General features: G+C 42.8%; 1 protein-coding gene across 1 annotated transcript; it reads left to right on the top strand.

Annotated features, from left to right (window-relative positions):
- Positions 1–1,396: 1,396 nt before the first annotated feature.
- mfsd14a2 (major facilitator superfamily domain containing 14A2) lies at positions 1,397–19,839 on the top strand. The gene is made up of 12 exons (XM_047589495.1): positions 1,397–1,616; positions 4,195–4,290; positions 6,554–6,616; positions 8,769–8,896; positions 9,038–9,152; positions 9,259–9,477; positions 10,332–10,445; positions 12,361–12,432; positions 13,668–13,780; positions 15,536–15,633; positions 16,558–16,712; positions 16,818–19,839. Exons 1-12 carry the CDS (start codon positions 1,533–1,535, stop codon positions 17,028–17,030), a joined length of 1,470 nt encoding a protein of 489 aa, XP_047445451.1. The 5' UTR covers positions 1,397–1,532; the 3' UTR covers positions 17,031–19,839.
- Positions 19,840–23,866: the final 4,027 nt, after the last annotated feature.

Genomic DNA, 23,866 nt, shown 5'->3' on the forward strand with positions numbered 1-23,866 from the left:
ATCTGTGTTATTCACTTTGTCACACACGTCATCAGTGGTCTTAATGTTTTGGCTGATACAGTATGTTTCTAGTTGAAGCAATTTAAAGAAACAGAACATCAATGGAATAAATGAACCAGGTAACTAATTAGCTGAAGTGATAAATCAGGTATTATCAAGAAAGCCAGACAAAAATGATTGTGCATCTTGAATGAAAATCGAATCTATCATATAATTCAGTGTAAAGAACCAGTTTTAAATTAGTAAATGGATTATTATTACAAATTGTTTACCTTTTGTGATGTGGATTATGCACCACAAAAATGCAATGAATAATCCAAGTCCATTTTTAAGCCATTAATCCAATTATTATGAAACAATAAAAAAAATGGACTGATAGCAAATGCAACATATCTTTTTAAAAAGATCACAAAAATCAACCATTTTTTTTTCATCCCTGATAACATCTGGAATATTTCTTCTGAAGGCCAAATCTTCAGTTACTCAGTTTTTGCTTTTAGCAGTAAATTTGTTACAGCTGTGCATACTGTGACAAGTTTCCAACGCAAGAGGTTTCATCTTGAGTCATTGCTCAATACAAGCTTTCCCAGAACCCTTAAACTAGGTGCATCGTCATCCAAGTGTTAATGACATGTAATGGAGCAATAATAAATACAGTATTGACACATACAAACATTTCCAAACTTTCAAAATACAAAGAAGAAAAAAGAAACTGAAAGACTTTTAGATTGCCATTGTTTAGAATAAGTGCCTTGAAGCGATCGAGCTCTGGATGTGGATACTTGATATGGACATATGATAAAACATTTAAAATGTTAAGCAAAATGTTGTTACTGTATTACGGTTTATTTTTCCGATTTAATTTTGACGTATTTATTTATATTTAAACTTAAATATGAACTGCTATGTCTGTAATGTCAATAGCTCCGCGACAGGCTACCGTAATATTCGTAACCTGTGCGCAACATGCTCGCTAGCGCTTCCTATCCAGCTACCGTAGTAACCGTTGTTCTCATCCACACGCAACATTCTTTTTTCTCATTCATAAAACGCTAAAATCGGGGACATTTTCGGGGACAGCTTTAGCCGGGGGACAGGTCATCTAAAACGGGGACTTCACTATCCCCGTAAATCGGGGACGTCTCAGCGGTCACCCTACCGTGGAAGGAGTCGAACATCTTGTTCACTTTCTTCATAAACACAGCCGTAACTCCTTATAAGGGATTTCCTCTTTGTTACCCGCGGCGTGATGCTCACAAATCATCATGTGAGGATCAATGGCACCAACCTTTCCTCGACCAATCAGAGGCCGCGTTTGGGTTCGCTCCGACATTAGAGAGCCAATCAGTCGCGGGTATTGCGAAGGAGGGGCGGGGCGTGTTTTAGTTCAGGAAGACGGTGGGGATGAGAAATCATCATCATTCAGTTAGCTCACTGCTAGCTAGCTGCCTGGAGCCGATATTAGTAGACTGTTTTACTTTTGATAGGAGCAACGATGACCCTTTGACATCAAGAATGGACATAAGTTAACGATGACGGGGGAGAAAAAGAAGAAAAAGCGGCTGAACCGCAGCATTCTTCTTGCAAAGAAAATTATAATAAAAGATGGAGGAAGTGTGAGTTAAATATTTATTTATCTTCGTTAACTTAACAGCGAGCTGCACTGGATCCCTCCCACTGATGTTAGCCAGTAGCCTTGTTTGTGAAAATGTAGCAGTCAACGCGGCGTTTCTTTCTCGTTATCGGTCTCCGATGTTTTTTTTTGCCTCTGTACGTAATGTCAACCATGAAGGCTAACACCATGCTAGCACGGTTAGCATCGTTACGATAGCGGCCTAGGCTAATGTCAGCCGTTTACACGTCAGCTGCCTGGTGACAGGTTTACCTGTGTTTTTCTCCATCGACTATCCCAGCGGGGCATTTTAATCACACCCAATATCACATTATCTGCCCTACGTGTGTATCCAGTGTGAACCGAACCTCGTGTTTGTGTAAAATGTGTCTAAGCTGCTTGTTACAGGCTCAGACTGAGGCCAGCTCAACATTAGCCCACTAGCATATGTGTCTAATTAGGTTTATTTTTACCTTTTTGCCATAAACATACACGGAGCTGTTTTGAAGCTACCTCCCGTGCTACTTGGCTAATAACACACACACACTAAGGTAGTTTCTCAGATAATAAATCCCAGTTTTTGTCGTTAGTGTAATTCATAGAGGTTTAAACACCGGGTTTTGGTGATAGTGGTAGTTGAAGCTACGTTCAAGTCGAGCCAGACAAGTATAAACACCGACTTTAGCACCAACCCCGTATAAACAACTATATGTATTAGTATAACATTAGCCATTTGAGGTTTGGTGCTAATATGTTGTTAATTATTATCCTGTTGTTTCTGGCACACTTATTCTCCCATTTCTGGTTTATTGACACCTGTAAAACAGTTATGATGTATCAGTAATATAATCAATATACCCGGAAGCATCATATTTCTTTCAACAACAGGGTAAAATAGTCTATTTGCTATCATAGTCTATTCATTTTTGGTCATATAGATGGTGGATGTGGTGATTGAACTAAATTAGGCGGCTGGCAAAAGAGTGTTGTGCTTGTTATACAGTGAGGCATCAGTACTAGTTATGTAATCAGTTGGACAGTAATGGAAATCTATATGAAGACACATTGTTGTGAACACAATGCAGGCTGTTGTTTTCTCTAAGTAATTGTCATGGCATCCTGAATAGACCATGTTGGCCCTAAACATCTCCACGTCTGACACGACGGGGCTCTGCTCCAATCAAGCTCTTTGTCCGTAGCATTGTTGGTCCTTTCGGCGGATACAGCCATTAAAGTTCGACTTTACACATCGAGCCACGGCAAATAGGAGAGTAATTTCATCATTTTAGTGGAGAGGAAGTTGCAACATCCATACGACAAATTGTTCCCCATTTTATCAGTGCGGTAGGTGGTGTGGTTAAAGACGCGCAGTGGAATAAAGTTGGTGGGAGTTTTTCTGATTTGCTCCCCAAGCGGGCCTCTCGTCTGGTTTTCTGCGATGTCTTTCCACCCTCCACATGGGGAGACGATAAACCAAATGAGCCAGTGAACTAGCAGCTAGTGTCTTTTAAATTGACCCGTGATTATCACACCTCAGTGTGTTTTCTTGCGGAAATCCTGCTCAGCATCCTCCCTCACAAGTTCTTTTCACTTTAAAGATTTCTATAGGCCTCAACAGTGAGGCGACTTCATCTTAGGCAAGTCAGATACTACGGACGTATATTTGTGTTTTGCTCATCACAGATATAGGTCTATATTTTTAGTACGGCCTAGTAAACCACAGCACTAAATATATCACCGGTTAAATTAATGTGCATAAACTTAACTTAAACTTTTCTTTTGTTAATGAGCTTCAAATGATATTTTTTTAAAATATGGGTCTTAGGAAATTGGCAACCCGCTAACGTGACGTAGCACTGCTATGAATATCTTGGTGAAATGAAACATCTTGATTGGCATTATGCTCCTCTACTTGTAATTAACGCTGTTGATAATCAGAAGCAGATTGTACAGATGTCATGTTAACAGCTCAACCATGTTGTCTCACTCTCATTAATGACTTAATCCGCTCATAATTACTCTAAATGATAGAGCCACACTGCTCGACATACTATTAATTTAGATTTCTATACCGCACATGCATTGCGAAAGGCTTAAAGTGTAACATGGCCATTGAGGTCGAAAACAAGCAGTGGCAGAAACAAAGTGACTTTATATTTAGAGTCTCTCTGTACGTTCTTCAGTAGAAAACGGTTTCCGTTATAATTTTTTTCATAATTGTCTGCAGTTAACGCACATTAATTGCAGTTTGCAACTTCAGGTTATGAATCATTTGAATTCCTCTTACTCACTAACTCCGTTCATCGGTCGAGTATTTAAATTTGATATTTGTACATAAAGTAGTAGTTTTACACAGAAAATCTACTAATATGTTAGACAGCTTGTGCAATATTTCCCTTACTGCAGATGAAAATCCTTACCAAGAAAGTTTCACATTCACACACATTAGGCAAATGGTCTCTTGAAATGGATCCCAAGTAAAAGGTTTGATCTGTTAATGTGTTGCCATCAACAGGCACTTTGCATGTTGACATCTCTCTGTTTCTCCGCTAACCATTTTTTCCGGCTCTGTCTCCATCCAGCCTCAGGGAATCGGTGAGCCCAGTGTTTACCATGCTGTGGTGGTCATCTTCCTGGAGTTTTTCGCTTGGGGTCTCCTCACCACCCCGATGCTCACGGTAAGCACGGACAAACACGGTAGTGTAATCTGACAACGCACACTGTGATATATCTATCCCCCCTTTTTCTTCCTTGAAAACCCGGCCAAAGAGCGGCTTTTCCCTCCTCCCGAACCATCAGTGCCTGATGAATAATTGAACTGTTAATCAATGCAGCGAGGCTGTGGGCCACGTCGTTTTGTTTTCTGTGCGTGAGTGTTGGCAGATGTTTTGCCAGGCGCTAATGAACTGAGAAATATGAAAAGGGCATCAAACTGTGGCATTGTTTGAGCGTCCGTTCTTTGTTGGAGAGGCTTATCAGGGGTCACCGGTTTGTGGTGTCAGCCCACAGCGCAGATGCTGGCCGGGCAAACCACCACGCACAATTCACCTGGGTGCATAGCGCGTTGTTAAAGCATTTAAAGCAGCATCATCTACAAGAATTTCACTTTAAAAAAGATGGATTGAATAGTTTTCATTCTCCTCACTGTTGCTTTAAAGTAAACTCTACATTTACTGCATTCCTTTTTTTTTTTTACTTGTTCTTTGAACGTGAACGATGTTCGGGAGAAACTGGTATCTCATCTCAAACAAATGATGAGTAAACATCTGTGAGCCACATGATGTGAACCAGACGGGCTTACGCAACACGTTCTCTCAACAATCTCCCGTCTGAAGAGGTGCTCGTACGCGTAACTGTTAAGCGTTAATTACTGGGGGTTTGTTGCCCTCGCGATCTCCGGGCGGAGGCAGGATTAGCATTTCGGACTAATCAGGGGCCTGCCCGGAGATGAGAGGGACTGCTTCACTGCTCCCGGTGAGCGCGCTGCTTCATTAGTACCCAGCAGCAACAGTCTTCGCTGAGCATTCAAAGTCTGTGTGTGTGTTGGGCAACTGACTCCCAGAGGAAGGATTCTTCTCTGCGCCGCGAGCTTTTCCCTACGTGCCCCTGAACAATAACCAGATCCTGTTGTCGAGTGCCAGCTCCACATGTCCCGAATCGAACCAAAGCTTTGTGCTCCCACGCCGGTGTCAATGACACTTGCTTACGCGCGGTACCTGCTGCACGCTGACGTAATGGACTTTGAACTCAAATTTGTGTGGATTTTAGCTATCACGATACCCATGAATCATTTTCTCTTCCGCATGTCCACAAACATAAAGCATTACACCAACACGGCCTCGCTTCACCGGGGTTCTTTGTGTCCCGTTTCTCGGGCCGCAGCTATAAACAGAGCATAGACACAACACGCAGTCTGTCTGTATTTTGGTTTACTGTGTTTATGATAAAATACGCTCGCTAACCAGTTCATTAGGAACTCATTAAAATAACAGAGAGCTGTTTGATTCAACTGGAGGTAATAATATTAATGTGTGTAGTGTTGAACTGACACATGTTTCTCTGCATTATAACAAACACAAAGGGGGATTAGTGCAGGACTATTATATTAGTAGACATCTCAGTGGTCTATCTTTTATTTGGCAATTGAATTTGCATTTATTTCAACGATCCACATAGCAACCGTTTTATTGGGTAAATATTTTTTGGTGTAACCCTGTGTCCAGCTGTATGCGCTATAACGCATTTTACATATCTGCTGACATTTTATTACAAGGTTCCTAAATGCACCTGCAGAACATCTGTCGCATTTACCTGGAGAATAACGTGTTTTGCAAAAGCATTTTGTCGTCCAGTCTCTTACCGCGAACGACCGTAACAGCACTTAAAGCGGACCAGAACCGGGGTTCCGGCTCCATTGGTTTTGGAAAGTATTTGGGTCACTTGACTGCTTAAACAGATGAGTGCGGGCTTATCTGTCGGGCGTAAACAAAACAACGCTGAGTTTACAGTCTTTCCCCCCCGCTGATGAATTAGTTGGTGCTGAAACATGTTCGGGAGAACTCCTGTGAGAGCGGAGCGAATCCAAGCTTCGAATCGCTCGGGATCATCTGAAACGAGGCGTCTTCGGCCTTTTTAACCACTGCGCGTGTATAAATTTAACAGGATTTAGCGCTGCCATGAGGAATGTCAACCATGTTTATCTGTAGAGTTATATTGACCTTTAAATAAATCATGTTGCAGCGACCAGGCCTTAGTCACAAAGCACTATTTACAGGTGGTTGCTGTTTGAATGTTGGTTTGTTTTTGTTTCAGCATTGTTTTAAAATTATTTCTACAATGTGGCAGCACTTGTTTTGCCTTGTAGCTGTAGGTCAACACCTATGTCACTGTTTCCAGCCTTATTATCGACTTCATCTGGCTTTATCTGTGTTTGCTCTGCAGGTATTACGCCAGACATTCCCCCAACACACATTCCTGATGAATGGACTTATTCATGGAGTGAAGGTAAGAGACCACACGCGGACAGGACGACTTTCTTCTGTGTGTCCTCGTTATCATCAAGGCGATATGAACGCAAATCGACCGAGCGCGTTCCCAGGTGCTGTTGTGTTGTCTTTTTATTCACAGCTTGCAAAGTGGTTTCACGGCCGATTAATATGAAACGCGTTTATTTGTCTTCTCACACAAAGATGTACACAACGGCACACCTGTGACGGTGATAGCGGCCGTTACTAACGTCCTTCTTCAGCGCTGGTTTGTCTCGCTTCTGTTTGCTCATGGAAGATTTGCAGAGCGTGTGAGCTCTTGTTCAGTGACGCCCCGCTCACAACTAACGCAGCTATGTGAAAACACCTGCAGGCTGCCCGGTAACTGTGGCAGGTTTCCCCCAGCGAGCCCACCCTGGCAGCAGTCAGTCAGATTAGAGAGGAGGAGGTGGGGGCGCTGTCTGCAGAGAGGTTGCAAGTCGACTTTTGTTCCCTTCTGTGATCAACAGGAAATGACTGATTATGACGATTACGTGTCAATGCAAAAAAATAAAAATAAAAAATTTAAAAAACGCACGGCGAGAGAATAATATTGTGGTTGCAAACGCTCAACAAGTTTCTCCTGTCATCTGAGGAACAATGTTTAAAGATCAACATGTGTCTGTACACGTTCCATTTACCTCGGAGGGTAAGAGTTTTAAAAAAATGCTTGATATAACATTAAACTAAATTTAGGCTATTTAAGATTGCCAATTAAAATAAAAACTACATAAATAAATCAACATATAACCTGAACCAACGCATGAGTTTTTTCATTTACAGTGATGACCACGAAAGAAATTTATAAAAAATGTCCAAAGTTTCAATTGTTTAATGTGAATGTAGAAGAAAATACACTGTGGTGTTTCGCGCTGCTTTGGTTGAAGCAGGCTAATGTTTTTAGCCATTGTTGGTGTGACACAGGCTTGTAGTTCCCATATTTCAACACATAAAAAAATTTAAATTTCACTATGACAGCGTTTCAACATTTGTATGTTGAAAAATACTGTCTGCACGACCAATTTAACGCAACAAAAAGTAATCAGAAGTGCTATTAAAGCAGGGTATCCGCAAGGCCTTAAAATGTCTAAAATTCTCTTAAAATCCCATAAAATGTCTTAAATACGATTTTGAAAGGTCTTAAAAATGTGTTAAAAATGTAACGCTGTTACTTTTATTTAAGGCAAATCTCGCTTTTAAATGTTAAATTTTTGAAGACGCTATAATGTAACTACAAAAAGTAACTAAAGTGCCGGTGCAGCTCGGTCAGAATTTATCGAACACAACCAGCGAGCTAGCATGCTGTGAACGCACCGCGGTGTGTTAGAGCGGAGCAGTGGAGAAAAGTTGATTATAACCCCTCAGCATCACTTGAGTTTTCTTTGGCCAAGTTGTGCTAATACAACACTTATCAATGAAATAACAGGCTAACTGCTCAGACTGTGAGCTGAATATTATCCTTAACATTATGAGCTGTTACGTACAGTAACGCTAGTTATACATTCAAAGCTGTGGTTGCCGTGACTGAGGAGCAGCTAATCAATTAACACTGAGTTCTGAACAAACATTAGTTCACAATAAAGAGGCTTCTTTTGTTTTTAAGTTAGGTTTAGCATTTTGTAATCCAATGTGAAAGAACTGTGAATAAATTCATACATTTTGCAAGTAATCCCAGACTTCCTTTTTGCCAGTATGGATGTGAAGTGGGTCTTAAATTGTATTCATTATGGTCTTAAAAAAAGTCTTAGAAAGTCTCAAGTTTGACTTGTTGGAATCTGCAGAGACCTTGTAAACAGAATATTACAGGAGCTTCTAATTACTCTTTACACATGGAGGCGGCCGTCGTGGCGTAGTGAGGATTCTACGGATTTCTGAGCAGGAAATCCGACTTCAAGGGGGCGTTCCAGTCAAAAATTCCAGGAGAATTTCCAAGAAATTTCCGAGTACGAAAGGAACGCACCATTTGTTTCCCGGTGGCTGTTAAAGTTTCAGCTTCAGTTCATGGTTTTAATAATTGCAACTTTTTAAAAAACCGTTGACTGTGTCCCTGTGAATTTATGGGTTGTAAATTCTGCCGGGTGACTCGTGCTGCTCTGACATAACCTCCGTCTCTCTTCCTCCTCACGCTCCAGGGCCTGTTATCGTTTCTGAGTGCTCCTCTGATCGGAGCCTTGTCGGACGTATGGGGACGCAAGTCCTTCTTGCTGCTAACTGTCTTCTTCACATGTGCGCCCATTCCCCTGATGAAGATCAGCCCATGGTGAGTGAAAATACGGGCTGCAAGTCTATTTCAACAACAGAATAAAGGACATAAATGATGAATTTTCATTATCAAACAAATACTTGGTTAAGGTTTTTTAGTTTGTCTGAGTTCTCAGGAGGAACTGTCGTCTGCTTTCAGGTGGTACTTTGCCGTCATCTCCATGTCTGGTGTCTTTGCCGTCACCTTCTCTGTGATCTTTGCTTACGTGGCGGACATCACGCAAGAGCATGAGAGGAGCACAGCATACGGTTTGGTGAGGACACTACTCGGTTCAACACACGACAAAGTTCTTTATTAAAGAGCATTTTGATTGAAAGGAGCCGTCGGTCACTTACTTATTATTTCCCCCTCCCCCTCAGGTGTCGGCTACTTTTGCAGCCAGCCTGGTTACCAGCCCGGCCATCGGGGCCTACCTGTCCGTGGCCTACGGCGACACCTTGGTGGTCATCTTGGCCACGGCCATCGCCCTGCTTGACATCTGCTTCATCCTGGTGGCCGTGCCAGAGTCGCTGCCGGAGAAGATGAGGCCAGCGTCATGGGGAGCTCCCATCTCCTGGGAGCAGGCGGATCCCTTCGCTGTGAGTTGAACCAAATGCTCTTTGTTGACCGGTGTCGGCCCGTTATTTTGATATGTGTTACGTTAGGTCGCTTTGTCAGCCGTTAGTCTGGTTTAAACAAAAAGGGTCATGGTTTAAGGTTCAGGGATTTAGTTTTTACTTCATATGAAGTTTCATATGAATGTTTTCCGTTGTAGCAAACAGCCTGATGTTGCAACGTAGTGATTCATTGTCAGAATTTAAAAGCAATCAAGTTCTTCATTTTTAAATTACCTCTGAGGGTTAATAAATTCTAAAGGAAGTTTATCTTTGTTGCGTTTCTTATTTGAGTGATCATGTATCTGATCAGATTTTAATCTTCAGTCGTGCCGCCACTGTCATTACAGTCCAAAGTTTGTCTTAAACTAAGGTACTTAGCAGAACTGAAACAACTGAACCGAAACAGAATTTTTATATTATAAATTGTTTTTCTTTGAAAGATACACAACTGAATGTCTTCACATAAATAATAAAAATACTTTTTCGCAGAACAAGAAGTCGGCAACCGTCGTTATTTTAGTGGCCAGTAAAAACAGGAGGAATAAATGACAATGAACAAAATAAACTGTGACTCAAACCCAGACCAACTTGACAAACACGTCAGATTAATGCAGAGTTGATATGAGTTCCACCCTCCGTATTTAAAGAGAGTTATATTGGTATAGATACAGTGAATTTAAAGCTTTCTTCACTGTCCTACTTAAGATGTTGGAGGACTTTGGACACCGGCGCTGTTGCTGCTGCTGTTGTTGTTGTTGCTTAAGGTTTATTGAATAAAGGGAACTTGATTATGTCTCGTGCTTGTGCGTTGAACAAACTCTTCTTCTGTGTTTCAGTCTCTGCGTAAAGTGGGCCAGGACTCCACGGTGCTGCTCATATGTATCACAGTGTTTCTCTCCTACCTCCCCGAGGCCGGCCAGTATTCCAGCTTCTTCCTCTATCTCAAACAGGTAATGCACATCTAAAAAAAAAAAAAAAAGCTATGTTGTTTGGATACACCTTATACCATTCAGCCTTAACATTGTGACCATCTGGTCCTGGTATCTTTATTATCGTTATTATCATGGGCGGGTGAGATATTTTTAGGCAGCAAGTGAACATTTTGTTTGACGTGGGACAAATTGGGAAGGCCGGTCCAACTGGGTCACAGCTTCTCCAGAGCTGCAGCTGTTGTGGGTTGTTCCTGGTCTGCACCTATCAACAGTGGTCCAAAGAAGGAACCGCGGTAAACCAGTGACAGAGTTATGGGCGGCCGTGGCTCAGTGATGCATGAGGAGACGAACGCTTCCATGGAGTTCAGAAGAGCCACTGGGAGAGGAAATAGCTGCAAAAAGTTAATGTTGTTTACTTGGGCAACGTTTGGCACCGGGATGCAAAGACCCTCATTCCCTCGTTGCTGTTGGGGTGGGGTTAGTCTGCAACAATGTCCAGGTGGTAGTAAGTAGAGGGACGGGGGTATCGTTGAGGTTTTATCTGGTGCCAAAATGGTAGTTTTGAAACGGTGCTGGTGCTTAAAGAATGGAAAACATACAAACTTTGTCCACGCCTTTTATTAGTCAGGTTTCAGCAAACTCCAATGATGAATAATGACTCTACTCTATTTTATAATTTTTTTAACCGTATTATTTGCAATTCCATATTGATTGCAGATAATACACAGGTTCAGATATTCATTACTTAACATAAACATAGCTGACTTGTATGTGTGTGTATGTAATTGACAAATAAAGAAAATAGTTTTAACTTTACACATAGCTAAATGTATTTGGGAAATTAAAGAAATTTAAATTTGTGGGAGAAAATTTAAAAAAATTATATATAAAAAAATATCTAATCAATCAAAGATTTTGCGACCTCCCTTCGGTACCTCTGTGACCCCCTGTTAAAGACCTATATGGCGTTATGTGGGGTCTTGCAGGCTATCAAAGACGGTGCATTTCTCAACCTTTAAAAACTGAAGCACCAAAATCACCTAAATGCCCAGGACTCATGTTTCCCAGAAGAACATCACATTGTAATGAGATGATCAATATTATTCACATCACCAGCTGGTGGTTTTAATCTTGTGGCTGTTTGGTTTTAGCCTACTGTATTTCTTTTATTTTAAGTTTAATTTGTGAACTATGAGACAGTTTTCACACTTGTTCCGTTTGTGTAGCTCAATGAAAGCTCAGGGAATAAATCCCAGTTTTAGCTGAGGGGGAAAACTGTCGAGCACACGCTCCCACGGACGTTGCTCCAGGACTGGATGAGCAGGTTTGCTGAGCAGCCTGTTTAGGTGCCAAGAATAAGCCGTTAGACGTCTCAACAATAGGCAACCGCAGGAAAACCGATATGTTTTTTTGCGCACATGTAGCCAAAAGTAGACGTCTTCGGTCATTACGCTGTGGTAGCATCTGGGAGCGGCTTCGAGCTGAGGAGGCGTGACCTCCTTCTTGGAACTGAGGATTGTTCAGTTTGTGTAAACAGTTCTAAGATGAACTAGTCGGGCAGGTCTGTCCCACGCGGGCCCCCGCTACTACTACTACTACTACTACTAGTAGTTTTGGATCGTTGGGATAACGTTACTCACCACGCCTTGTGGCTCTTTTACACCCACTTGCTCTCATATATCTGTACATGTTCATTGTCATAAATTAAACACACCTGTGCTCCGAGGATAGAAGCAGATAAAGGGGCAGCACATTTAGCCCAAATACACCAGCAGGATAACGGGGAATCGGTTTTCCATGAGTAAATGTTTACAAAAGACTACAAACAAACCCCCTTCTTGCATTGTGTCAGGTGTGAAACGAGTGAAGGCTTTGTGTTGGGATATATCGTCTGAGCGTCGTGTCCTGACTTGTAACTCCCTCTCGCCCCCAGGTAATAGGCTTCTCCTCTGAGACGGTCGCCGCCTTCATCGCCGTTGTGGGGATCCTCTCAATACTAGCTCAGGTACTTGATAAGTAAATAATTGTTTTGCATTTAATTAACATGTAAAATTGAGACTTAACCTCCTGAAACCATACGTCCACGTATGAGGACATAAAGTTTTAGGTCTGTGGGAGCTTCTTCTGCTGCATTTAAAACTAATTTTAGTGAATTCGTTCTACAGCCAATTGGGACAAAAGTGCAAAACTGTGCAAAACCTCATCAAATTTTGCAGTTGAAACTTATTTATTCATAAGCATGAATAACTTCTGTAGTTTAATATGACTCGCAAACATAACAAATTCTATCAATAGTAACAAGCTATAACTTCGCTAATTAGCAAATACCTATTAATTATTTGCTGTTCTGTCTTTGCTCAGTCATGTTCAGTTTTATAATTTGTTACATATTGGTAAATTTATTGTATTATACAGTGAAATAATCCTCATGTCCACATATGAGGACGTACTTGTTTCAAAAAGGCTACTTCCTGTTCAAAGGTGTTGCTTAGTTTTTATACTTCTTAGGTCCTAATAATCCCAAATACCTTGGAGAAATTAAAAATGTGCACCAAACTAAAGCTCAGGTCTCAGGAGGTTAATGTTTTTATTTTTTTGTCGTAGCTAATCATTTTTGTGAGTCTTTCAATTTCAAGCTAATTAGTTTCAGTCATGTTTTGTTCTATAAAATGTGAAGTGTTGTGAAGAATGTACCCTCACGGTGTCAACTTGTGTATGTAATTTATTTTATTATGTTTTTAGAACCATGTGCACATACGCTAATCAGTGTCAACAACATGAATAGATTTAGCACCAGATTTAGCAGAAAGTTCATTTTCAATTGTAGTCCAAAATAAAAATACAAAACAACATTCAACACAAACCCACAGGACGTACAAAACGCCAGGCTACAAGCATTGCACAAAACACACAAACACAGTCTGTAAAGTGCAGGTTAGCCAACTGTAAATACACACCACTCCTAATTAGAATGGTTTAAGGGTGTTTGCAGTCATTCATGCCTAAATAAAGTGCCTATACTGTAAAAATACAAATACAATCACCCATTCACACAAAGAAAATAGTGACAATAAAAACAAAATAAAATTGGTAATTAAAATAATTACAGCAGGATCAAAACGTGACTGATACCAATTAACTTATTCTTTCTGTTATTAATAAATTGTGATTTTATGTCAAACGGACAGAAGTCGGTTGAATTGTGTCGTTTCATTAAATGATTTGTTTGTTTCTCGTTAGACGGTGGTGTTGGGGATCCTGATGCGCTCCATAGGGAATAAGAACACAATCCTGCTGGGCCTCGGCTTCCAGATCCTCCAGCTGGCGTGGTACGGCTTCGGCTCTCAGCCCTGGTCAGTAACCTGCTCCCTTTTTTCTAGATTTTAACTTTATTTATTCATCCCGGCCGTACTGGAGGGAAAACGCAACCAGTTCTGACCTGTCACAGGTCATTTACATTCCTTTTTGATTCTATTTAATCGTTACTGCACTTCCCCCACTGGTAAACACAGTGTTTCCATGAAGTTCAGATTCAAAAGTTTGGGTACACCTCACCCTCGATTTAATCATTCATTTAATACAGTCTCAAACAAAGGAGGAAGTTTGGTTTTGACTAATCATTTCCTGCGGAGTGTTGCAAAAGCACAGTCAGCAAATATTTAACAGGTTAAGCAACATGTTTATCTGTCCTTATTTCACTTAGAAAAAAAAATATATATATAAAAAACACCTTTATTTACTCTTATGTTATCATTATAATTTACTCCTTATCTTCCGAGAGCTTGATCACATCTATTTGTAAAGTCAAACGTACTCTACTGAGCGGTTCTAGCTTGATATTAAACACAGATGCTGTACGTATATTTTTAAAAATGACATAATGTATAAAATAATGTGCGTCTGTACGGAAGCCCTGAGCGGTCATTCATCCACACATATTATTTCCTCCATTTTCCAGTGATAACGAGTTTAATTTGCTCTGTTTTCTCGAGTTCTCTGCATATTTAATTAGAGAGAGTTCCGTCATACGTGACTGACCGATGCATTTAACACTGATGTTAGTAATAATGTAGTAATAACAATAATAATAAGCCGTTTGTTTTGTCCGTTAATGTTTTCTAGATAACGATAAAGTTTCTGGAGATCTCGAGAAGACAAAACCTGTTTTCCCCAAGATAAATAAATATATATCGCGATGTCAAGAAAACTTAACATGGGAAATTAACATGCGTGTGAATGCATGACCGCTTGGGGCTTCCGTACATCTGTGCTGTTGTGCACTAGAATTCATTATTTTCTGTCGCTGTTATTTCACTGCCCTGACGAACCACTAGAGGGAAGTATAGCCCCAAGCAATGGTGTCGTTGAGTCTATTTAATGGCAACTAAATATTTATATTGAAATTATTTTTCAGCATAAACAAAACCGCAAATGTGTCACCACTTTGGAAACTACAGTTAAAAGCTTGACCCTTGAAAATGAAAAGCAGTACAGTTAATATTTGCTTTTTTAAATTTGCTCAAACCTGTGAATACAAAGAATGGTTATAAAACAAACCGACAACAATACATGTAAGTCGCGCTATCGCTTTCATTTCTGGTGAAGTGAGATCATAGCAGCTTGAGTTTCTCTCTCGTTGTTTTGGCCCGGAGGAGGAGGAGGCCAGCCACCATAATATCTATTGATTGTGAAAGAAAACATTCGCAACATGTCTCCTCGCTGCTCCTCTCTCCTTTGTACAAACCCCCGGAAATCGAGTTAAACAAAGGTTAAGTTGCCCAAATTTTATATATTAAGGGGAGACTCCTGTCCTGATCCGCGGAGACGGGTAAAGAACAGACTTGTTTACGTCCAGCGTCTCTACCCCCGAAACAATCCAAATAAACACGACCTGATTCGAAGCTTTGACGTTTTGCATCTTTTCTAAATATTTTTCATCCTAATAACCTTTAGCCGACCTTCGAAGGTATCTGTAAATCCAGCTTTTCAAAGGTTAAATCGGATTTAGTTTGTATCCCTAACACGTGTGTGTTTGTGTGTGTGTGTGTGTGTGTGTGTGTGTGTGTGTGTGTGTGTGTGTGTGTGTGTGTTTGTGTTTGTGGTTGCAGGATGATGTGGGCAGCTGGAGCCGTCGCAGCCATGTCCAGCATCACTTTCCCCGCCATCAGCGCCATCGTGTCCCGCAACGCAGACCCCGACCAGCAAGGTGGGTTTCCTCAAACATCGGTTGCACCTGACATCTTTTTTTTTTAGCCACTAGTCATGGCAGCACAAGAACCATAGAGGCCAAGATCTACCAGATCAGACCTAAGGTGCAAGTAGCAGGGTGTAGGATGCACAGCCAAGTAGAGGTAGACGACCTGAGCTTGAGGATGACACAGATACCACGCTATGAGGGTGAAAGGGATGTTTATTTATTTTAATATATCTATATAGGTTTTTTTTTTTATCTTAAATCTTAAAGTATCTCCTTTCAGGCCTGTCGGTGCTCCCACAGTAGTAGCTACTGACATTTTTTGGTATCTCCCTCATTCATGGTCCAATCTCTTCATGTTATGTTATTGTGACAAAGTGGCTCATGCAAAAGATTCTCCTTGCTCCTTTCTTAATTTTAAAATATGGTTCTGGGCGCATTATGAATTGTATCTTTTAAATGAAGAAGGATAAATTCAGCCACTTCCTCCTTCGCGTTAGAAAGAGACTACACCAAAACTCACTGGAGGGATCAGACCTCTCTCCAGAGAGGAACTAGAAAGCACGGCTACAGGCAGGACGTGTGGAATATAACGCTTAACCTGCTGTAGCCTAGATCTGACTTATAATAATAATCCATATCCAGAATAATTGGACGTAGATCGATGGATGCCTTCTAAATCTACTGCAGAGAATCCGACGACGCCTCCGCCGTCCGTGTTTGGTTTACGATGCTGCGTGCAAGCCTCTGTTTTGGGTTTCCGTGTGCGCGCGTTGTAGCTCGCTGAAATATACATGCGCCGGTGCAGGAGATTAAATGATTAATGTCTCGCTGCTGTTAAGGAACTGACACGCCAGTGTTTGTTGTTTGTCTTAACCTTGTCTGCGTGTAAAAACCGCAAGCGGGCGACTCACAGCGCGCGTGTTTGATTTGTAGGAGTCGTCCAGGGGATGATCACCGGGATCCGCGGCCTCTGTAACGGTTTGGGTCCTGCCCTTTACGGCTTCGTCTTCTACCTGTTCCACGTGGAGCTGACCGACACGGACGTCTCTGAGAAAGGTTCCAAAGTCATGGCCAACCCCACAGACGAGGTGTGCTTTGTTTAATTTTGTTTTTAAAGAAATGATGACCGTGTTTCACGCGCAGTCACGTGTGTTTGCCGCTCTTCTGAATTTCTCCCGTCTCTCCCCCTCCAGAGTGCCATCATCCCCGGACCCCCGTTCCTGTTCGGCGCGTGCTCGGTGCTGCTGTCCCTGCTGGTGGCGCTGTTCATCCCGGAGCACACGGGGCCCGGCATGAGGCCCGGGGCCTACAAGAAGCACAGTAACGGGGCGCAGAGCCACTCGCACAGCCCTCAGGGCAGCGGGGCCGAGGGCAAGGAGCCGCTGCTGGAGGACAGCAGCGTATAACCTCAGCTAAAGGGGGTGGGGGCCCACATCGCTCGCCCCACCCCCCGCCCCCAGAAGAGCCCCTGCACACATGGACAGATCCACACATTTCACCACACGGACACGCACTCGGGGGGCACGCGTCAGACTCGAGTGCCGTGAAGAGGTGTCTGTGTCCACAGCACAAAAGTGGGCACTCCTTTCCTAGCAGCCCCCCCTCTCCCTCTGTCCCCCCCCCCCCCTTTTTTTTTTCTCTTTTCTGGAGGCGGGGCTTGTGAGGACCCTCTAAAGACCCTGTAGGAAAGGAAGCGGGTGTTGATTAATTTTTGGGCTGCAGTGGAAAGGTGTGTGTGTGTGTGTGACTCGGCTGAGCTGGACTTCAATCTTTGGTTTCTGTAAAAACAGAGTGGAGTCTGCAGCAGCCTGCCCCTTCCTCCTCCTCCTCCTCCTCCTCCTCCTCCTCCTGGTGCAAAATCAGAACAAATTGATTTTTGAGTGCGAGTGGGGTACATCTCAAACGTTACTAAATCCCTGTGTGATATCTCGATATTCCTCTTCTCGTTACCCAAGTGGCGACTTGAGTGTTTGTGCGGCGTTCGCGTGACAAACAAGTCGGTTGAGCACTTGTGTAACGCCTCTTTCACAAGCTAACTTCTGTCCTGATGCTCGGGTCGTTTTGCGGCTTTCGTTGAGGCGTCCGGGAAGGGAACACAGTCTTTTTTCCTCTGTGTTTACAGCAGCGTCTGGCGGTCAACCTGTGAGCGAGGAGGAGCGTCCGCCTAATCTCCGTTAGGACCGGATCAAGACGAGAGACGCTTTGTTCGGACCACACTTTGTTTAAATATCACACTTCTCGCAGAGAGAGGTGTCGGGGAGAGACTACTTTACTAGCGGAAAACGTTTTTTTCAATGTTTACTTGCCATTCTCTAGACGAGTAGTACAGTTTGGGTTGTATATTTTTCTCTGTTCAAAACTGAAGGCTAGTCGTGCTTCGAGTTTTTATTCAAGAAACAAATGTTGCCTTGAAGTGACTTAAGATAAATCTATATAGAGACATAACCTGTATGAAGACCGAGGTCTGAGAAGGCTCTGTAATCTTACGCTATTGCTCCCATCGGAGCCATTACACACTTTTTATTCCTTTCTACTCACGCCCTTCGACGTTTTCTTTGTTTCCTGACACTTATCAGCATCAGGGTCGAGGCTTACACGGGAGCGCGGGTTTATTTTTAAAAAAAAGCCTCCGGACCGCTCGGAGCTGGAGCGTCGCTATCAGCGAGTCGGCGTTCGGAGCTTTGAATTAATATCATTTGGTGCAAAACAATATCAGTCACGCTGCTGCGGCAGGAGATTCAAAGGTTAAGTGAGATGTAAGTGTGGCGGATAATGATCTCCACGGTGGTAATTGGGAAAGGTGCGGGTTTTCGTGTAATCCCCCCGACATTTAAGCTGCCACACAGACGGTTTGAGAAGAGGGAAACTTTTAAGAGGCAGTTTATCGACCTACTTGCTGTTGGCGTTTGACAGGCTACGGATTCAGACTAGCTCTGTAAATGCCAAACTACGCCACCTACGGGAGCAAAACCAAGAGCCGCAGGAATCTCGATGTCGCCCCCTGCAGGCAAGGAAAGCCAGGAAAAGTGAACTCTAGTTATCTACGTAACGAATTAGATTTAAGCTAAATCTAAATGCATCCACAACAACACAGAAAAGAAGAGCAAGAATTATTTTTTTGTTGTTTTTTCTTTTTGCTGCTGCTGTTGTTTCTCCTGCCAGTAGGTGGCGCAGGTCAACTTGCAGGTCTCGTTTTTGTTGGTACTTCAGCGTCAGTGACACTGTGTTCCCTTCGTTCACATACCGGGTTAGCATCAGGCGAAAAGTATCTCTGAACTGTTGGTGTGTAAATGCCTCTTCTAGCTAACGGTGGGTTTCACGCTGTTTAACAACTGACTGACATGTGTGTCACATATTTTGTGCCAAATTTTTTTTTGTTTTGTTTTCCATTTTGTACTGTGTGTGCGTGTGTTTTTTGTTGTTGTTTTCTTTTGTCTTAATTTCTTTGGCTGAAGATTTATGTTTTAATGCTATTTTTTATAGCTTTTTTTTTTGTTGTTTTTTTTTAAAGCTTCTGTCTTTTTCGTAGGACTCTTTTCTTTTTCCACATCGTTACTAAGTCATGCGAGAATGTCCACCAGACTGATTACACCCTTCATTTAATAACAAGCATTTCACGGCGATTGCTCTCATTCGTTAAGCTTAATTTCATTTCATTTTTTTTTTTTCTCCCTCAGATTGTCAATTGTTCCAAGTCTAAGCTGTACATGTCGACCACTTGTCAAAGTTTTATGATTTTAGAGGGGGTCTTACTACACAGGAGGTCCGCTAGCATTGAATTATTATTATTATTATTGTTTTTTTTTTCAGTTTATCATTTATTGAACCAACACGCAAATTCAGATCCTACATAAATTGGTAAGATTCTGCACCAGCCCCCCCACGTGCACTCGCCTCCAAGCAGACCACTGTAAATGTACAAACGCCACCTGTACGTACAGAGAAATGTATATATTTATTGCTCAAGGAGATGGCCACCTCTTGGTCTATTTGGTTGTATGGTGCAATTATTATTATTATTCTATATTTCTCAAGACTTTACCTGCTAGCCACTCCTGTTTTTAGTACGATGTGGTTTGTGGCCTGAACCCCCCTCTCTGTGTGCCTAAAATTAGCCAAGAAATGAGTATGGCAACGTAAGTAAACGGTGGTTATTATGTAAATATGGGAAACCAATGACAAACTTATTTATTAAAGGTTTATTGTACAATGAAATGTTTTTCTCTCTGTGGCTTCTCAGGTGGGTGCTAACCTAGCGGTGTCCCGGTGTTCTCCGTTAAATCCCATTAGTCCTCACTATAAACAGTTAGCACTCCTGTTAGCTTTTACTTACCGCTCGCAGTTCTGGTCTTTTTACTTAATGATTTAACTTTGTTTGTTGTTTGCTCAGTAATCCTGCGCTTTAGAGCTTTGCGGAAGATCTAATGCCACCTACACATCGTGCGCACGGCGTACTCATGCATGGGCCAAAGCTTATTTACTTTGTGCGGGGCTTTCGGGGCCTTTCTTCGTTAACGCCACATGGAGGCAGCAGTCGGGGGGGGGGGAGAGCATCCTTTCCTCTGAACACATGTGTACTCAAGGTGGCAGATTTGGCCTCGACGTGAAATATTTGACTGTAGTAACACTAGTTTGTATTAACAAGAGCTGAATGTGAAAGCTTACTGCTGAATATATTTAAATTACCAAGTAATGGTTGGAATTCTTTGAATTATTCATCCCAAATCACAAAAACCCTCCCCTCAACCCGTAGGACCCAGAAGGCCCAGGTCCATTCTCTGATGAGTCACATCTGCTTTGGGGGCTCAGGGGAAACCTACATAATATAAGGAAGGTGGTCATAATGTTATGCCTGAACCAAATATCCATAAGATGGGTGAACTGTCCAAGCTTGGTGTGAAGGGGTTCAAAGTGCGGCGAGAAAATATCCCCAAAACCACCAGACTGAACCACTGATGCAAGGCAGAATGGATCCATGTTTACGTGATGCTCCAGTCGACCATCGGTCCACAAGAAACACAACCAGGCCACAAAGGCACGCAGCTCAAAGGCAATTCTTAACAAGCAGTTTGACAGGCGTACCTAATAAAGTGGCCAGTGAGTGCACGTTTTATTCAGAAAACGGCAGCAGGGCACGTTCGTGAATGAGGACTGAAACCACTTTGATTTTTCTAATTTTTTCGGTCGGTGACACTCTTCACGTGTTCCTACGTTCGACGTTTGTGTCCGGCTGCGTCTCCGTAATGGGACGCCCCCCTCCCCCCCATCGTTTTACAGCATGTTACGTGTCTGCGCAGGGCCTGCCGTTTTCCTTCTGTCTGCAAGAATATGATGACGTGCGCACTGGCGTCCACGTGGATCGGCAGGTGTTGCGTGGCTTTAACCTGGGATAAAAGAGATAATAATAAGACTCTTAACCATAATCCGTGCCCATTGTTTACCGACAGGCCCCACTATAACGGCACCGACTCATCAGCACAATGGGGTCTCGCTTTAAGCGTCGGTAATCGCCGACTACTGTGAGGCTTCACTAAATCACCTTGCGGCTGTTTTTCGTTCCATTTTCTCTGCATCTTAAGACATATCTGTCATCCATTTAAATGTCAAAATGATAATAATAATAAAAAAAAAATGTAAAAAGAAAAAGAGAAGTGCTTTAACTTGCAGCCTCCGATGGTTGTAGCTACGCAACATGTCAACAAACGACAAGTTCCAGCTTCCAGGGAATTAGGGGCACACAGCCTTGTCAGGATTAACAGCTCTCTGGCAGGGAAAGGATCGGGCATGTTTTAACAAGAGAAACTTCACTGAGCGCTTTAGAGAAGCTACTCAAATGACTTTCAAGGCATGAGTTTCAGGAGCCCCTCCAATGCTCCCGCTGACTATTTGCACTGGCGTTGGGCGTGAAAAGAGGGCCATGTGACTATTTGGGGGGGAGCTGCCGGAATGTATTGTGATGCAGAGTCGCTGTCATTGCACATTTGGTTTCCAGGCTTCAATTAGGTGCGTGAGAGTGGAAGAGTGCTTACATGTCTGAAAAACCGGCCTCTTGCAATTGGCCAGAGGCCCCCTCCACGCTACAAATGTCCCTTAACCTCAGAGAAGCAGAGCATCCATCAAAGCGTCCCCCTCAGAAGCCTCGAGTATTGTCTTTGCAAACAGTGGGAACGGCAGCAGGAAGAAATCTTTCTTTGGGGTCGTCTACCCCGCAGACGCACGGGGGAAGGGGAAGTGGGCCCAGCGGTGGACGTCCCACTCGGCCGCCGACACATGGCAGCATCTTTTCCTGTGCTGTGCTGGCGTCTAGGAAGGAGCCCCCGGGATGAATCATGTGTGAACCTCATTGTTCCTCCGGTCAGACAGGTCCGCGTGAGTCCGGGTTTGACTCTAACCTCTGCCATAACGCCCACTTTCCCATGTTCTATAAGCAGACCACCGGCGTTTTCTCACATGACTTCCTGGTACATGCGGGTTGATGATTAACCTGAGGATAGGTGTGGGTCTCTGGGTACCGTCCGTTTTTACTTTCAAGGCCCTCCAAATCTCTGAGCGCAGTCCGCACAATTTTTCCTCCAAGGCCACGCTTTAAAAATACATCATCCTCGTTGTTTCCTGCCCAGATATCCAACAAGTGAACATGAAGTGCTGTGTGTGATTGTCCTGACGGACTGAGTCGGCCTTATCGCCCTGAACCCTGACCCAGTTGTTTTTGCTGTCACAGTCAAACAGGCTGCTACCTACACACACACACACACACACACATATGCTGGGATAAGGTAAAGTGGCAAAAAAAAAACCTGCAGCTTCAGCTTTTATGTAAGAGCACTTTAATCCCTGCCTGCAGATTTATGTCATTACTGAGAGGAGACGCAGCTTAAACCAACGCACCTGAGCTGTGAGCGACAGCTAAAGTCTGACATGGGTGGGTTTTTGCATCTGTCAGGCCTGTAACCTCGGATAACATATTTCATATACACCGATCAGGCATAACATTATGACCACTAATACTGTGTGGGTCTCCCTTGTGCCTCCGAAAAGCCTTCTGAGGTTCTCCTGTGGATCATCCCACGGATACTTGATCAGTTTTGGATCTAGTGCACTTGGAGGCCAGGTCAACCCCCACAAGCGGGTGCCTTGTCTGGTCTACGTGGGTGGTACATTTCTAAGTAACATCCACATGAACGCCAGGTCCAAAAGTTTCCCAGCAGAACATTGAATTGTCATAAGATGGTCAATGTTGTTTACTTCTCCTGTCAGTGGTTTTAATGTTGTGGCTGATCGGTGTATAGTAGAGTCCTTCCCACTATTTTCCACAGTGCACCATAGGCTATGTCAAACAGAATGCAGAATACCGTAAACTCTGGATGAATATATTTTATGTGGAGACCAAAATCTCATCCACCGCGATTTAAAAACCACGTCTGAAACAGGTTCATTTAATTTTGGACATGTTTAAAGGGTCAATTTTAAAGTTGTGAACAGTACAAAAAAAAAAGTGAGAGAGAGAGAGAAAAACAAAGTGGAAGAGGTAGAAATGGTAGCAGGTTGGAAAGAAAGCAGTGGAGACACGTGGAGAGGAAGCAGACTGTTAAAGAGGAAACTGAAGAAGAAATGCAGACGGCATGATTTGGACTCATCCTCACATAAAAAAAAAAAAAAAAAATCCACTGACACCACAACTCCAACACTTAACAGCAAAATTAGCAGCTAGCTAGCACAGACAGTGAAACATTTAGCCGCTGCTGCTTCTAACTGCTATTAGTCTCTCAGCTCGTTTCCTCCAAATAATCAGTTAATGCAGTGCTACTTTTTTTCCATTTATTGTTGATGATCTCTATTTAAAACTCAGCCTCCAAATTGTGATTATGTTATGAGTCTTTTGTCGTGTCTGCTCCGTGCAACCAATCAGCCGCCCTTTTTTTTTTTTCTTTTTCTTTTTTGATGCCGGTGCCAAATCCATAGTCCTGTCCAGGACATCCACGTTTGCTTATTGTTTGCCTTCCGGGTCTGATTTCCCGACAATGTAGCGTGTGAAAGCAATGCTTTCCGACAGCCATCATGTAAATATCGGATGTTGGAGTTTCCTCGAAGACACCACAGAGGAAGAGTTCCTGCCGCAAGTGGGATTACAACACGACTACAAGTCGTTTTGAGAGGAAACTCTGTAAAGGGGAGACACATTTTAACAGATCTCACATTCTTTAATTATTTGAATACGTGCGTCTGAGTGTGATTTGTTTGT

Source organism: Mugil cephalus, chromosome 7 (assembly GCF_022458985.1).
Source record: "Mugil cephalus isolate CIBA_MC_2020 chromosome 7, CIBA_Mcephalus_1.1, whole genome shotgun sequence".
Taxonomy (NCBI): domain Eukaryota; kingdom Metazoa; phylum Chordata; class Actinopteri; order Mugiliformes; family Mugilidae; genus Mugil; species Mugil cephalus.